Source organism: Lissotriton helveticus, chromosome 4_1 (genome assembly GCF_964261635.1).
Source record: "Lissotriton helveticus chromosome 4_1, aLisHel1.1, whole genome shotgun sequence".
Taxonomy (NCBI): Eukaryota; Metazoa; Chordata; class Amphibia; order Caudata; family Salamandridae; genus Lissotriton; species Lissotriton helveticus.
The window spans coordinates 1,512,556,678-1,512,574,727 of NC_136063.1; the positions used below are offsets into that span (position 1 = coordinate 1,512,556,678).

The following is an 18,050-nucleotide window of genomic DNA, read 5'->3' on the forward strand; positions in this document are numbered from 1 at the left end:
CTGCTGTGAGGCAGGCGCAAGATTTTGACGCAACAGCGTCCTAAAAGTGACGCAGTGAAATCTCATAGATTTCACTGGGTCACTATTACGAGGCTTTTTGCGGGGGAACGCCCCCTCTGCATACATTATACCTGACACAGGTATAATGTGGCGCAGGGGTTTAAAAAGTGACGCATCTACCTAGATGCATCACTTTTTAAATATGGCGCAACAAGGCGCATGTTTTACGCCGCCGATGCGTCACAAAAAGTGACGCATCAGCAGCGCAAAACTGACGCAAGGCCTCATAAATGAGGCCCCATGTCTTTATTGTTTATCTATGGCATCGAATTCCGCAAAGGAGTTATCTTTAGATTAAAAATAGTAGGGTTGGGTGGAATTTGCAGAGTTCAATTCCGTGGAATCACCCGGAATTACAGTAAAATGTTGCCAGATGCTGCGGAGTTCCGTGAAGTGGCCATTTGCTGCTATTTTCATAGCTCAAAATGCACCTTTACGTCCAAAAATGGATGCGAGGTTATATTAAGCATAAAAAGTAGAGCAGCCAAATACAACTCTGTGCCCTTGCATACTGTGCAGTGACTGCAAGGATTTCTAAACTTAGAAATCACTGAATTTCACTCTACACTATTACCTACTCTGTAGTGATTAAAACGTAATCACAGTAGAGTATGCAAGGGTGCTGAATAGCATATGCAGTGGTTTCTAACCTTTAGAAACCAGTCACACCACTGCATAATTTTTAATTCTGCTGGTGGAGCGGCAGAATTTTAATTTGTCAGTAAATAGCGTGTTACAAGAGTAAGGCATTATTACCAAAATTCCTGCGATTCCACGCAGGTCTACAAAATAGAAGCTTAATGAATGATTCGGGTTTAGAGACATCTACCAAGATCTCCTTGGAGGCTAGAACTCAAGTACCAGAACCAGAGAACCTATTATTTTTTATAGCTGAAGACTAACCTACCAACCTGAAAATGTCTTTGGTCAAAAGAGTTTGAGACTCTTGCAGCCTCATGACTTATGATCCAAAACCAAATGCTCCGAAATGTAGGCGTCTGAGGAGCAAAACAATGTGTTACTTAGATGGCGTGGTAGAGTAAAACATACGCATAGCAGAAACTAAGACAATACAAACACCTAAAAAGACACGTTTGTAAAAAATTTGAAGAAATAGGAAAAACCCCTCAAACAAGTTTTATAATCAGGCGGAGTATTTATAAATTGATATAATCCATTCAGTGTGGGGAAAAAAATCAAATTACAGACTACCAGAGTAGGTCTTTATCAATCCAATTGCACCTCATGCCCACTGGAGGTAGAAATTATTTGAGTTGCTATGAAAAATAACGTGCATTGTTTCCTTAGATATAGAATCTCTTGATTCGAGCGAAATGACTGATTGTGACCTTGCATAATCCACCAATCCTTGCAAAGTTTCTAAAACACTTCTCTCTCTCTAATACGCTGTGTTAGGTTGGTGCACTCTGTAGCATGAGCTGTGTGATGTGATCGTTGAACTATTTACAGAGTTCAACCCATTTTGCAATGAGTTACTGCGCCCTGACAGCATCTATGGATTGCTGCAGAGGGTGAAGACTCGCTGGCAGTCAGTGTGAAATGATGGAGTTGACAACATGAACTCTCTGCAGAGCAATCTCGAGAATTCAATTCACTTCCAGCTCACTAGAACACAGCAGTCACCAGGGACCTTACATAGAGTTAAAGAGCCAGAAACTGAGGAAAAATTGTAATTGTATTTGCGGTACAAAGAAGGTGGCACACGGTTTTTAATTACATTTTTTAATAAGTCTCTCTTAAAAAAAATTAATATAGTGAAATATGGCACATTTTCTTAGTGCTATTCACGCAAGAGCTGATACATAAAAGTATAGCTAAACACGAGCAGGATACGCCAACATAGGGGCACATTTAAAAGCCCCTAGAGCCATTGGAGCACCACTTTTTTTTACGCTCCGGTAGCACTGTGTGCTGGCCCACATTTACGGTGCCACGCAAAGCCATTTTGCGTGGCTTTACACAGCCTTGTGAATATGGCCCTCTTTCACGCAGTACTCTGCGTCAAGGGGGTATGTCATGGGTGTTGCGATAGCTGTTCCCATGCAACACCCATGGCTTTTTTGACACTGAGCCAAATTTACAAGGATTCGTAAATCTGAGGCCGTAACCAAAAACTACCACCTTTCCAGGGGAGGCATTAAAGTGGCAGAACAAGGAGGATTCTTTTTATTTCTCCTCGTTTTTGCTTTCTGCAGTACACATAGAAGGAGCAAAACACCATTGATTATTGTTTTTGCACAGGAAGGTGTTCCTTCCTGCACAACAGCAATTATCCCTGCAAAGTAGGCACACTTGCACCATGGTGCAAGGGTGCAATGGCTGGTGCTAGGCTGTTGTTGTAGCACCGGCGCAGGGGAGAGCACAGGGGTTCGCCGCATTCTCGTAAATATGGAGCATCCCTGAATTTTTTAAATAACACAGTTCAGCCCAGCAAGATTGCTTGCAGCACTTCGCTGCTCCTTTTCATTGTAAATATGCCCCAAAGAAAATAGGAACTTAAAGCAAATGGTGCATTTAACAATAAAATTCCAATTAATTTACATGCACAATGCCACTTTCCTGCCCACACAACACAGCATAAAGTGTTTTCAGCCACGCAATCGATTACAATGTTCTTGCAATCTCCTCTTGATATGATATAAGCAGCTGGTATGAAAGTGCAGATGATGCATGGTCGTTTTGTGATACATCCTCATGGACTGATACACTGCACTTTGTCAATGAGTAGTAGTTATGGAATACAGCTATATTAACCACCTAGCATTATCTTCCTTGAATATCATATCGCAATCTTGGAAATTCATGAGTAAGTCACACTAAGTCCTAGAGAAAGGCACAGCTACTCAAATAGTATGTGTTGTAAGTCAGGTCTAGGTAATGAGGAGCAATTCATATCCAAGACAGGAGTAAGATGCACTTGTCATAGAAAAAGCTTTGTAAATCAGATCCTGTACATTTAAGGAAGGTCAGCTCATGGGCACAGCTAAATCTCGTTAAAATTGAAGTACCAGTAAGTGTTGCTTTTTTAAGCAAGTTTTATATAAATAAGAGACGTGACTGTTTCTGTTGGAAGCAATGGCAGTAACTGTGCTATTCACTGGTATACAACCCTCCAGCGCGCACAATCTTACCAGTGCAGCTAAGCCTGTGGCACTAATCCTTTCTCCACTCTGTGGGTTGCTGAATGACAGCATTTGTGAAAGTGTGTGTGTTTGTGTTTGGGGGTCGATGGCTGCTGACGGTGTGTGTGCTATCCTTCAAGAGCAAAGGGCTATTTTTCTCCCTGACACAATCGATTTCAAGCCACCTTCTAGAAATTGACAGTTTTTGTGACTGCCCAATTAAGTGTTCCACAGTTAGCCTTTGTGTCAGTCTAAAATGGCCTAAGAGCAGAGCATTCTAATAACTGTCCGAAAAGGATGATGTGGAACTACTTGTTGACCATTGGCATTCGTAGGAGGAAATGTAGCAGGAGGCAGATCATGGAAATGCTTCTTATGGCCCCGGAAGAAGGGAAACACAGTTAATGCTGACACAGTAACTTCAAGCCTTTTGTTGGTGTGATGGGGTTGATGTACAGCAAAAATTTCAGCCTTAGTAACCTTTGAGGTATGATCTCCAATCAGGAAGATGACTTATAACAGAGCTAATTCTTTTCAGGTAATATTTGATAAGTTTTTAGGTCTGGAATGGCTTTGCTGCAATCTTAATGACCTCCTGATTCAGATACACACAGTGTCAGCTTAGACTCAAACTTCTTCAGTCATTAGCTTGTTAGGATCAGTCACCTTCAGCCATTGCTCAGTGGCTGCTGGCTTCTACTGGGGAAGGGAGAGAGGCAGGCAAATGGTGGGTGCGCGCACGGGCAAAAAAATATGACAAAGAGAAATAAAAAAGAAAAATACTTACCGGATCCTGACGTATGACGTCCTCCTCACTCAGACCTCTTCTGCTGGGAATGCAGTCCAGGCCCCAGCGACTCCCTCAAACAATCCCGGCCTGTTCAGGTGCTGTTAACCAGCATGTGAGCAGCGCCCTGATTGGTGGGAGTGGGCACTCTTGGCACTCCCTAAAGCACCAGAGGTCTGCGCTCGATCTCAAACTAGCTTTCTTAAGACAGCTGGGTTGAGAGGTTTAAAGTGCGCATGTCTTGCTGGCTGTCGCAAAATGGCCGGCAAAAGAGACATCTGCACATTAAACAGTGCAAAGGCAGCCTCTGCCCACCACTCCTCCCTGATGTCACTCAGCAGGCCCTGCCCCCTCCTGACGCTTGGTTCAGGTCTTGATGTTGAAAAATAAAATAGTACTGAATTAGCATTTTATTTTTCATCTCTTGGGCTTTGGGGTCAATTTAAGTGGCGCTACGGTCCTCCGTTTCAATGAAGGAGCCGCCCCTGCCATTGCTATAAAACCTCTTCCATCACATTTTGCATCAGCCCAGAACTTCTCACCCCGTGCTACTGGCTGTTTGGTGTATGACTCCTCCTCTTATGGAATACTTGCATAGCAGTGCATGAGGGACTATTTTACATCTGCAAGTACACTCAACTCTCACACTTTTTGTGACATTTTATTCATTATGCTATATATGCATGGTATACAGAAAGACACAATTTTCATTCTTTTTTTTTTACTGCAGCAGGCACTTTTCTAAAGCTTTTTTTTTGGACCCCTAGCAGGCCAGAGTAATGGAATCACATCTTGCCTGACTCCAACAGGCCTACTCTCTAAAGAGACCACTCCCAAATAACAACCAGTGTAGGCCACAGTAAAGGAATGATATCTTGCCTGACTCTAAAAAGTCCTCTAAATGGCTAACCTGACATTGTGCAAAGCTTTCACTTGCACGCACCAGTTTAGCAGTAGAGAATTCAGGGCGTGCAGTCAATGTCAGCACAGCCCATCGTGTTTGTCCCCTCTGTTGCCTGCTCCCATGCATTCCTCCACTTCCCCCACCACCTTGCATCAGCACATGCCTGCTCGAGCCGTTCTGCCTCTCTTCATGAGCATTCGCTGTACCCTCCTATCCCTGACCGGTGAGCCACACATGCCATCTTACCCTGCACTGACCTCCACCCCCGGCTGCCTGTTACGAGGCTCGGTGCTGAACTGAAGGAGGGTGTGGGAGGCCTGGGCTAGTGGGGGGGGGGGGGGGCAGGTGGACTACAGCTTGCTGTGTTTATTTCATTGCCGGAAGTCAATGACCCCCGATAGTGATGTGCCCAGGTACCTCCCCTGTAAAATGCAAATGCACACTATTGTGCCCAATAATTGTTCGCTCCTAAGAAATGTTAAATGAGATAACTCACAGTCATATCTAACCTATTTGCTTGTGTGCTCAATAAACATGTATGATAAATAGATACAAGTTGCAATTTATGTTAATGCACAATGTTGTTGGCCGTTAATTTTAAATGAGGAGATTAATTACTGCCCTGATTTACAACGGCGTAGCAGTAGACGTCTCTTTTCAGTACAATACACTATTGTATAGAATGCATGGCTTCTACATATTCATGTCCCTGGCTTTAAGGAGCTAAGTAATACATGCAAATAGCATTTGTTCATGCATTTATTCGCACGCGTCAGACCAATTGACCTTGCTGGATCTCTGTGTATATGTATGCATTTATGTATGTATATAGTGGCATTTATAAAATGTGAAACCAGCCGGTAAACCACAGATTGTTGAAATAATGTGAGTCCCTAGAGAATTAGAGAGATGTAAAAATGGACAGGGGCATATATACAAGGAAGTGGCGAAGCGCTGCATTAGCCTCATTGGCTTAACGACATGCTCTGCCACTTCCGAAACACCGGGTTCCGCCGTCTTTACAACAATACGGTGCAGCCTTGTGTTTCCCCCTGCACTGGCACAAAATGTAGCTGCCTAGCGGCAATGCAGGCACCCTTGAACCATAGTGCAAGGATGCCTGCGTTGTGGTGAATATTTATTTATGTGAAGGAAGGGAAACCTTACTGTACATAAACAATCTTTAAAGGCCGTTTTAGTTGCAAAATGTCATTTTTTTAATGATTGTTTATGTGAATGAAGGGGACCTGCATGCACACATGGAAGCAGCAAAAACGAGTAGAAATTAAACATTTCTCCTCATTTCGCCAGGGTAAGACCAGGTTTTCCCTGGTCTTAATTTTGGAACTGCCCCATATTTACGCCACCCTTGTAAATATCGGGCAGAGTTCAAATTAATGGTTGTCGCGGTGAAAAACCCACTGCAACACCAATTGCCCTCCCCTTTCACACTCATTATAGCGTAAAAGGGTGCCTTATTTACAAGGCAGCGTTAAGCCACATTAAGTGGCATAACGCTGCCTTGTAAATAAGGCAAAGCCCCTATTGCCACCACAAGATCCAAAAAAGTGACGTTGTGGTGGCGATAGTGGCTTGTAACTATGCTCCACAGTATGGTCGCTCTAGTGTGTGGGAGATCTATTAAAACACAAATGAATCTGTTATCCACCCCAGTCACGGCTGGCATGGCTCACGGGTGGGAGGCAGGTGGGGGGTTGCGGGGGACGGGGATCGCACGGTGAGAGGGGGGTTCAATAATAAAAATTAAGAAAAACTAAACCTACCTTTCTGGCAGCCCAGGTCCCGCGTCTTCACTATTGGTCTGCTCCTGCTCTCCTGCCTCCGGCAGGGACAGGAAGCAGGCAGCCTCCCTCCCTTCCCAAAGCCAATCACAATGCTCCAGTGGAGTGTTGTGATTGGTCAGGACGCGCCCCATCCAGGGCTGTAGGGGATTACATGTTCTCCATGTAGGCTGCAATACAGTCTGCATGGAGAAGTACAGAGTGTGTATGACTGGTTTGGGCAGCCAGAGAGTACCGACCAAACCAGTCATGCGTACTCAGGAGTGGGGAAACCACTCCTGCCCTGCCCGGGCAGCTCCTCTCACCTGCCAGGCCACAATGCGGAAAGAACATAAAATGTAATAACCAAATGTTATTACCATTTTTGTTTTGGCTTTCTCACACTGCGAGAATGAATTTTGAAGGCACCTTTGTTGATGATTGTTTGGGATGGCCGTTCATGCTACGTAGCGAATGGCGATCTGGAAGGTGGTTCCATTATTTTCATGTGTGCTGGTAACGAGACAGCAATGTGTGCTGTTATACCAGATTCTGGCATAACCCAGGGAGCCATGGTTCCATTAGATTTTCTCAACAGTGGTCAGAACATATAAAAACTATTGTAGAAAAATTTCAAGTGCAGAATGCAATTTCGTGACCTCATATACTTTCTTTAAAATTTGGATTAAGGAGAATATTGACTACTTGTCATTTCAAAGTGAATTTGAAATGTCCAATGCTCTGAAACTAAAATCTGCATTGGACAAACATGAATCCAAGTCCGCAGTTTTACTTCACAGAATCTGCTAAAAGTGCACTGAAACACAAGCTTGAGCGGTTTCGATTTCAGTTGCTTCTTGTAGCTGATATTAGAGCTGTTTGGTGAAATGGCACTAGATATAAATGTTGATCCTGTTAACTCTGTGGAGGCAAAACAGAATGGACACCATATCTGTTATGTATTTTTCCAGCAGTTAGAGCATACTGTATGAGATTTGTGCATCTTCATTTTCACACGTGAGATATTTGAAGGATTAAGGACGTTTTTTTAACAGTGTGTGTCTAGTACTGACTGCCTTGTTAGTGGAAGAATGACTAAAGTTATGGATCTTTCATTAATTAGACTAGAAGAAAAGACTGGCGCTTGCATCACTATTCGTGTATATAAACAACCTGGTCCATAGATGAGTAACCTTTTATTAAGTCAGGATAAACTTTACATTATATTTATTTAGTTTACGTTTTGTAAAATTGGGAGGCTCTCTGACACACATTGATATCTGTCACATAATTTATGTCAAAGAGCATTGGAATATTCTAGGCCAATGGCTCTTAACTAGAGGGCTGCGAAACCCTGGGGACCCCTGATGCCTAGTCAGGTGGTCCTGCTATGAAAAAGAAATCATATTTATGGATTCATAAAATGTATATAGAGAAGGACGCAAAATATAACATTGAAAATTCTAAAGCATTCTGTAAGTGTGATGGAATTTGAAATTGAAGCTAAAAATGAAGGGGCACATTCATCTGGAATTCACGCAGCGCATCAAGCCACCTTGCAGTGCTGCGTGATAGGGAAAGGGCAGAAATAAGCCATATTTAACATAATACACAACATTCCAGTCTTTTCCTTGTGCAGGCACACAATGTGCTGCCTAGCACCAACGTGACACCTTTACGCCGTGGTGCAAGGGTACCTGTGTTGCAGACAGGGTTAATCTTGTGCAGGAAGGGACACCTTCCTGCACAAAAAGATTTCTCTGAGGGATTTTCCTCTTTCTATATATGATGCAGAATGCAGCACACATAGAAAGAGGAAAAAAAGAGGAAAAATAAAGCTATTTCTCCTTGTTACAACTCACCTGAGAAGGCATAGCATTTGTATGCATTCCCAGGTTCTTCAGTAATGGTAAATCTGGGAATATGCCAAAATCTGCCTTCCTGGGGCAGAGTAACTCAATCCAGCGATTTGCCCACTGTAAAGCTTGAAACATAAACTGCCAACTAACTTGGTCAAAAAATTTTCAACTTCTAAAGCAATGGCAGCTAATTCATGAAAAAGTTTGGAGGCTCTATCAAGGACATTAAAAAACATCTCATGTAATCAGAGAGGAAACAGCCTTTTATAAATCCAACTTGTCTTGGCTTAATCATATGGGGCAGTAAGGGATCCAATATGAGTGGAAGAATTTTGGCGAAGATTTTATAATCAACATTAACTAGGGAAATGGGGCTGCAATTTTTACATTGTTGTGAATCTCTATTTTGTTTAGGATTTAAACAAATAAGAGGTTCTTTAAAGTACCGGAAGCAGTATGAGAATGAGCAAAATAATAATACATTTTGAGGGGCCATGGAAATAGAAGTGTTGAAAAACAAGATTAAAATTCAGATGTGAATCCATCTGGTCCTGGAGATTTATTGGGTTTACATTTTTGCACTGCGGTAATGTCCTGAAGGGTAATGTACGATTCCAAGCAGGAAAAGTCGAGATCCTTAAAAGTAGGTTCAGGAGTGAAGTTTAAGTAAGTAGAGATATGGGAAGTTTCTGGAGTATATAAAGATTTATAGAAGGTAGAACATTCTTGCAAGATATCTTCATCTTTAATAAGTATGTGATTCTGTAAGTTCTTAATGAAGTCAATCTTTTTACGTACTTGTTTAGTCTTTAAATAATTGGCTTAAAGTTTACCTGTCTTATTCTGAACCCCATAATATCTAGCATTTTGTCTAAGTAATATTGAAGAAGCCTATTTGATAGACAATTTATTGAATTTAAATTTTCCTTGGTTAAAATCTTCAAGCGAGTCAGGTGGTTTGGAATGGTAACATTTATGTTCTAGCTTTATGATTCAGTCAGTAAGGATATTGAGGCATTTTCAGCTTTTTTCTCGTTACTATGTACATAGTGAATGATATAATCTCTTGCTGAGATTTTAAAAGAGCCCCATAATATATGCATTGGAGCATCTTGAGAGGTGTTAAGTGTAAAGAATTAATCAATGAAGTTTGTGAATTGTGTATTAAGTACGGGATCCAAAATTGAGGGAGTTATTGAATATCCATCTTTTTGGATGATGTTGAATTGGTAATAAATCAAAGTCAGCAATAGTGGGAGCGTCATCAGAAATCAAAATAAAATTAATTTCAGCATTTAAGACTTTGAGCTAGTGAATTGGAGGTAAAATATAAGGAATTCTAGATTGAATACAGTTTAATGCGGAAAAGAAGGTACATTCTCTTATAGTGGGGTCAGCAATTCTACGTGAATCAATCTATGTTTTTTGCGATATGGTTGAATAAAAGTCTTTATGCATTTTTGAGGCAATACATTTGACTTTGGAAAGTCTATATAAAATTGGACCAGCCATTTGATTACAATCACCTCCCATAATAAAACATTCACCAGTGATATTCAAAACTTGTTTAGTGAGATCAGACCGAAATGAATTATTTATTACACATTAAGGATTGTGGAATGTTGTCAATTAATATAACAACTGTGTTCCATCTATCTTCTGTGTCTGTGTAATGGGAAATGGTGGTAACATTCAGTTTCCTGTGAACAAGAATTTTAGTACCATTTTATATGTACAGCAGGAGAGAAAAATACATAACCAACACAATTTGACTTTTATTTTAAAGCTTCAGTATCAGTTAAACGCATTTCCTGAAAAAGTATAATGTCCGTTTGTAATTTGGATAAGTGTGAGAGAACTCTCTGCCTTTTAATTGGGTTATTGAAACACATACCATTCCTTGTGGTTACTCTGAATGATGACATTAAGGGAGCAGTAGAAAAAAACTGTGCTTACAATGAATAAACAATACATTGGAAAATGAAATGTATAACTTGAAAAGAAAGAAGAGACTTCTGTAAAATACAAAGTGCAAAAAGAAAAGTGAGAGATAGTGCAGAAAGAAGTAAAAGAGAAGAATAGACTAAACAGATAACAAACAAGAAGAAAAAGACATTACCAGTCATAAAACTGACGACTGTAAGATATACCCAGGAAGAATATCCATGTGAGGACAGGGTGTGGGGGAAACCACGAAAGACAAAACAAACTCAGGGAAACTCCAGATGGTCTGTACATCAGTAGAAATCTTCATGGTATGAAGAGATGCTGCAAAGGAAACAAAATGTTAACCAGAGGAAGCAGATATAAAGAACAACATATTAGCAAACATTGTATAAAAGTAGAGAAGAGTAAACAACTTTTTAGTTATTCCATTGAATCTTCTCTATAGTCATGAAGAAAGATTTTAATTTTTCAGGATCATTGTAGGTTGTTGCATTATCTTTCTAGGTTACTTTGAAATGACAAGGATCAATGAGGCCATATCTAGAATTGATAGCTCTTAGATGTGGTTGAAGATCTAGAAATTGTTTGGAACTGTCTGCTATAATCTTTGCAATGTCCTGAGAGAAATAAAGTTTACGTGCGGACTATGTTATTTGCTTCTTCATTTTTGCCGAACTGAGAACCTTTATGAGGTCAATGTGTTTCAAAAACAGAATGATGACATCTCTGTGTTTAGAAGTAGATTTGAAGCTCAATCTATGAGCGCGTCAGATGTTGAGAGAAGTAGATGAAGGAAGATCCAAAACTTTCGGAATGAATGCTTTGAAGTATTGTAGGGGGTATTGCCTTCCCGGTAAACCATATTTCAGAGATTATATCTACAGTTCCTATTTTCAAGATCAACAGTGTGTCTTTTTTAAGTAGTTTATTTCCATTTGCATCTTGTGAACTGTGGATGCATAATCTTGGATACCACTGAATTGTTGTTTTAAATCAGAGACATATTTTTCTATAAAGTACCATTAATCATCAAGGTTGTGAAGTGTCTTAGTAGTATCCTCCAAGACAGGTTTCAATGCCTGTATTTCGTCTAGTATTACTTCCATAGATATGGGAGACAGCTTTTTACTGAATACGTAGGATCTTTCTTTGGACGTTTATTTGAAGACAAAGGCAAAGATTTGCCAGAAATTTGATATTTATGAATCAGCACATGTGGTTAATCCATTAGGCTAACTTGCACTTCCACCATTGAATCTGTAAATGTGTTCTTGAAGATAAAAAGTGGCTGTGTTCTTGCTAGAAGGCAGAAGAGGATGTATGCTAAGCGTTCCAATGACGTGTTCTCCCCATGAAATGGGTATCCAAGTAAAACTCGGGTACAAATGATCCACTGAAAGTAGTATTATGCAGAGAGAAAATGTAGAGCAAAGTGTACATTGCGCAAACAGAATACAATATTACATCACCAGTAACAATATTTTTAAAACAAGATTATATATTGTAAACTGAGAGATCCACAAAGCACATTTTTACTGTGAGCCGCATAAACCCAATGTATTATGATACAAGAAGGTAAATGCATGTTAAAGACAATAGAATAATAATCTAAGAAGGACAATTTTCTCACATAAAGTCACTAAAATGGCATGATGAAACAATAAGAGAGCTTTGTATGAGTGGAGGTGATCAAGCAAAGAGGATCCCTACAAGGAAGTTTGAAAATCCTGGTTTCCTTTGTATGATGTTATTAGGTCAGCAAATAGGCGGTGCAATGTAAAATTTAAGGATGTCGAAGTTAACCAAGTGCTAGAATACTTTGTTGACCCAAGGTGCCCTTTGAAGCAATAGTCAAATGATGCGTGACATGGCAGAAGAAACACAAAATGGCAGCTGCTGGCAGGAACAACAGATTATAGCACTAGGAGTGGCAAAAATAGGAACAGGGTTTCAGTAAAAATTAAGATATTCCCTTGCCCCTCTTATGGTGTCAGACTGGTGCTTCCTGAGGGTGGAACAGCGTGTTTTGGAAAAATCATGCAGCGCGATGAGGATGAGTCAAAATGATGGTTGTTATGTGCAGAAACTGCTCACTCCTCCAAAACTGTTGAGAAGAGCAATTCAGCAAGTAAAGAGTTCAAACACTTACCATTTCTGTGTAGAGGCAAGTTCCAGCAACATTAGACTGAAACTGAAAATAAGGTACTCTCCATTCGGAAAGAATGATTACTAGGATCATCAACAGCACAGGGCCATCTAGTTAGGCTACTAGATCAAATTTTTCAGAGAGCATCAAGCTTCGAGACGTAGGAGGCTTTGCTTCGAGTGAGCAATGCCCTCTCCCCACAATAAACATTGGTAATAAATATCAAGTTATGCTCTGCACATCTGCTTCAATATAATAAAATAGAATAATAAGCATTAGAAAATACATGCTAAGTAAAGGTCACTGCATAATTTCCCATGCAAAAGGCAAAGGAGGTTAGAACTGGTACCCGCCGTGTCCTGGTGGAAAACCTTCAAATAGGCTGAGTAGACATTGAACAAGTAGTGTTCATCACCTGGCAGCTTGGAAGCTAAAGTGCTGAAAATGACAGAATGTGTGAAATGTGCTGGTGCCCTCACAGAATGCATGGCACTAAAACGATGATATTCTAAGCTGCCATTTTATTCTGTATTCTACACACACAGAAACTGTACCTAAATGACATAATTCACTGTACAAGATAAATTAACCCTGTAACTTCCCATAGTGTGTGTGGTCGTGGAAAGTATCTGCAGTGGCCTGAACTCGATCTTTGTGATGCTAAATTTCACATAACTCTGGGTATATCATGTGGTAAGTTTACATTTGCTCGGAAATGACAACACCCTTAAAACCCAAGAGTCTGCTGAAAACGACACTGATAAGCCAGCCTCTCGGACTGATTTCTTTGTATCTTTTGTCTATATTACAAGAAATACATTAGCAGACTCACTTGCCAACTTGATTAATGCCGATTATGAATTGTAATATGCATCAGGCGTTTGGTAGCATCCTTCCATGCCCCCCATGCAATGATTAATTGTGGCAATTATGTACACGCCAGCTTGCATTTACTTTATTGTGAGTTAATTTATTACATTCCCATGCTGATATCAATTTGTACATGAGGATGTTAAGCCCTTTGCTAAACAATTTAATTTAAAAATCTATAACTCACTCTACTCCCAGGTCTTACTTGCTGAAGCTCATCTTTGGGTACAGCACATGATGCAGGGTTGAAGACAATATTTTTGAAGGGCAAAACAGAATCAGTACTTTTAACTTCAAAGCAAACTGTGTGCCTGCCATCTTGGCATCCAGTCATATTTGTGGCCGCATTCTCTTGTTTATAGAAGAAGTGGTTATTACACTGCTACCGCATTCTGCCCTTGGTGTACCCCCTAAGCACTTTTTTTTTATCTTGCCATTGGAATTGGAATATAAAGAAAAAGTGAAATTGACCCATGCTGATCATGAGGAGTGTGTGCATGTGTGCGCATGGTAGCCATATTGAAAAGTTTATTCTTACCACTACACGATATCTGTCGTGCGCACATATGTCTGCACATCCTTCATGACGCTTGCATGTTCAAACATTGCTACGCACACATGCATTGTATTTCAGTGGTGGGCATTTTTCCTTGGTTTTTTACTTTACTGCACTGGAGGTCAGAATTGGGAAATGGGATGGAGAAGTCCAAAAAAAAAGCATTCTGCAACACACATAGAAAGAGAACTATGCTTAAGGGGATTCTTTTTGTGCAGGCAGGTGTCCTTTCAGGCACAAAAACAATCTTGCTCACAGCGCAGGCACTCTTGCACCATGGTTTTGAGAAGACGTCAGCAAACACGGGTTTATTTTTGTGTTTAACGGGCCATCTCTTTCGACACTGAACATCCGCTATCATTTACATGCTGTCAGCACAAAGCTGTTTGTTGAGTATGCTGTAATCACTGTAACTGTATGCATTAGAATTAAATAGTTAGTGTGGAAAGTTTACTCGATCTGTTAAGAATGTAAGTTTGATGAAAGTGACACAACATGTCATAGAAGTATGACATCCTGAGACAGGACGTGTCAGAATGTTGAAGGATTGAAGGGAATATTTTGGCAATGGGATTTAGATTACCTTATTCACTGGTGAAAGCAGGCATGACTTCTGTAGAAAATGCAAACTCTCTTGGCTGCGTTATAAACATTATTGAAAATCCTGCAAATACCAAGGCTTATTTTTTAGCAATACCTACAGTCAGGGGCACTGGAATTAAGGCTTCTGCCCGTCATAGCGTTTTCTGGATATTTAAACAAAAATGATGTCTACCTCAGAAGGACCAAAAGTCACTTAATACGTTGTAGCAGAACACGCTATGCAAACGTTAGCTGGTCACACTTGATTTGCAGATTGCTAGATGCGGGTGTTAAACTGGTAATGAGGTGAAATGTTTGCCAAAAGAGTATCACTACTATATTTTTACATTACTAGAATATCTGCGTCATGGTGACGTACCCCTGCCTCGAGTGCAAGGGTGTCTGCGTTGAGGGAATGATTGCTTATGTGCAAGACGGTGTCCCTTCCTGCACATAAAAATCCAGAATGGTGATTTGTAACTTCTGTGTGTGCGGTATTGTACAGCAAACTTAGAAGTTGCAAATTGTAATTTTTAGATGATTGTTTATGTGCAGGAAGGGACACATAAACAATCATTCCTTCAACGCAGGCACCCTTGCACTGTGGTGCAAGTGTGTCGGCCTCGACGCAAGGGTGCCTGCGTTTAGGGAATGATTGCTTTTCTGTACAGGAAGGTGTCCCTTCTTGCACATAAAAAAACTGAATGGTGATTTGTAACTTCTGTGTGTGCTGTATTGTGCAGCAAACATAGAAGTTGCAAATTGTCATTTTTAAAATGATTGTTTATGTGCAGGAAGGGACACAAAAAATCATTCCCTCAATGGAGGCACGCTTGCACTATGGTGCAAGGGTGCTTGTGTTGGCGCTAGGCAGCTGAATTTAGCACTAGCACAGGGACAAATATGTGTCCCTTCCTGCCTATAAACAATCATTCATGGCAATTTGCTGTTTCTATGTGTGCTGCACAATGCAGCACTCATGGAAACTACAAAACAAGAAGAAATTAAGCATTTGTCCTTGTTTCGCCTTGTTAAGACCAGGTTTTCTCTGGTCTTAATTTTGGCACTGCTTCCTATTTATGCCTCACTTTTAAATAGGGGTCAGCGTCAAAAATCAATGGGTGTTGCAGCGGGACACCCACCACAGCACCCATTGCACATCCCTTTCACGCTAAGGATAGCGTGAAAGTGGGCCTTATTTACAAGTGGCTTAACCCGTTGACCGCGGCTGGAATTCCGCCGCGGTGCGGGTAATTTATGACTGGGCGTGGTCAGGACGGTCCCCGGCTGTCCTCCGCACATGCCCACCGTGACGTCGGACGGCCGGGGGCCGTCCGACGCACACAAAGGTTTAATGCCACCTGGTAAATAAGGAGAGGGCGTTATCGTCACAGGAACGTCACTAAAAGTGCCGTTCCAGTGGCGATAGGGGCTTTTTTATGTGCAGGAAGGGACACCTTCCTGCACATAAATAATCATTCCCTCAATGCAGGCACCATTGCACTATGATGCAAGGATGCATGCTTTGACACTAGGCAGCTGAATTAAGTACCAGAGCAAGGATAAACGCATGGGTGCACCGTATTATTGTAAATACGTCGAATCCCTGCATTTCTAAAGTGATGGAGCTCTGCTTTAGCAATTTTGGAGCTAACCGGTGCTCCGCCACTTTCTTATACATATGGCCCACAATTGTGTGGATTATGATGAAACTGTTCATGGGTAATTACAAATATGATGACTTAACATCAGATATGAAGTTTTTAACTCACTTACGCCACATTTTGACGTTTGCATATACTAGAATTGTGGGGAGATTTTGAGTACTGGCCACAACAGAATCCACAATGAGGGAAACAGATTTGCACTAAGTTGTATTCTTTTTGCTGTACGAGTTTATACCACTTTTAGGACTCTGCGCACAGATTAAGATAAAGTGCTATATGAAGTCAATAAACATGAAATTAATGTAGTGATGGATCACATGAATATTTTCTTTGACCCGCGACCAGTCTAAGACGTGTCCTTTGCCTTTTCAGGACCAAACTGCTTTGCAGAAACCATCATCATTCCAGCGGGGCGAGAGGTGAAAACAGACGAATGCACTATATGCCACTGTACTTATGAAGAAGGCACCTGGAGGATTGAACGCCAAGCCATGTGCACTAGACATGACTGCAAGCAGATATAAGGAATCGAAATGTCGAAGTGCTCACTCTTTTTATAATATGATATTGATATCTTAGATGAACCTGGACAATCAGAATCCCTTCAATAAGAAGGCCTTGGGACCGAAGACTTAACAATAATATAGAATCTTGGTATATGTTTTTCATAAACCTTAAAAACACATCACTATATAGATTTATGTTCACTAAATGTGCTTTTTCACAGTGATTATACTAAAGTACATATAATTATTATGTGTAGCTCTATAATGCTATTATAGAGTATAAAATAAATGTTTTATAGGGATAAGCAAAATAAAGTACTGTTAATTATTCTGGTTTATTTTGTAGTTGTACCACATGTAAACAAATATTTCATTTTTTAGTTAATTACCATTTTAGATTTGCAGGAATGTGTGTAAAACTTTTAACCAGATGCAACAGGCATACCAAACAGTGCATGCGAAAATTTATATCATATATTTGTATTGTGAGTTGGCCTGTTCTTCTCAGAGATATATAAACAAACGCACACATATTCTCACTAATCGAACATTACAAAAAGGTCAGGCAGTAGAATTCTGCAAGCTTCAGAGTTTATGGCGATAAAGTTTTGCGTGTGTGTATCTCTGTAAGGCTTAACCAGACCCCTCACGCAGAACCGTAGGTGCCCCCAAATATGACAGATGTACAATTCCTTGCCCGATTCAGTCACATGCAAAGTAAATCTGACTTTCACGTGAAAATTGTCCCATTTATGGCTTTGAAAAATTCCAAAAGTTTACTTTCTAGCTCTAAATCATTTTACTGATACGAAAAATGTACTCTTGATAATGTAATATTGCACATGAGTAAATCCCAGTCAAGAGATCGGGAGTGGACATTTTGTAAGTGTGCTGTGCCTACAACATTTTTGATCAAATTTGTTAATACCTGCGAGTCAGCAGGTATTAACAAACTCCTCTCGGACGCCTCCGCTCCCTGGAAAAGATCACAGTTTTACCCCTGTCGAGGCAATATTTATTACCTACTTTTGTGATTCGCAGCGTGTATATGGCCGCGCATACAGAGGGATGCAAATTGGGATTCTGTGACCCGGTCATTCGCAGCCCCAACTAGAACTTGATGCAGTTGTGCCATTCCCACCTTTATACATGACAGGTAGCCTTGTTTAGGTACAATGTGAGGTACATTCTCTGATTGGCAAATATCAATAATAAGCCCTTTTCCAGCTCCCTCTGATGCAT

The 18,050-nt window shown here is 40.6% G+C and overlaps 1 protein-coding gene across 1 annotated transcript in view; it reads left to right on the forward strand.

The window, feature by feature from the left end:
• The window catches only part of VWC2 (von Willebrand factor C domain containing 2), a 690,185-nt gene extending 673,054 nt beyond the window's left edge, over nucleotides 1-17,131 (forward strand). Inside the window, exon 4 of the mRNA XM_078685832.1 lies at nucleotides 16,675-17,131. Within this exon, the coding sequence (XP_078541958.1) occupies nucleotides 16,675-16,826 (152 nt within the window). The 3' untranslated portion in view covers nucleotides 16,827-17,131. The remainder of the gene's footprint in view (nucleotides 1-16,674) is intronic.
• Nucleotides 17,132-18,050: the final 919 nt, after the last annotated feature.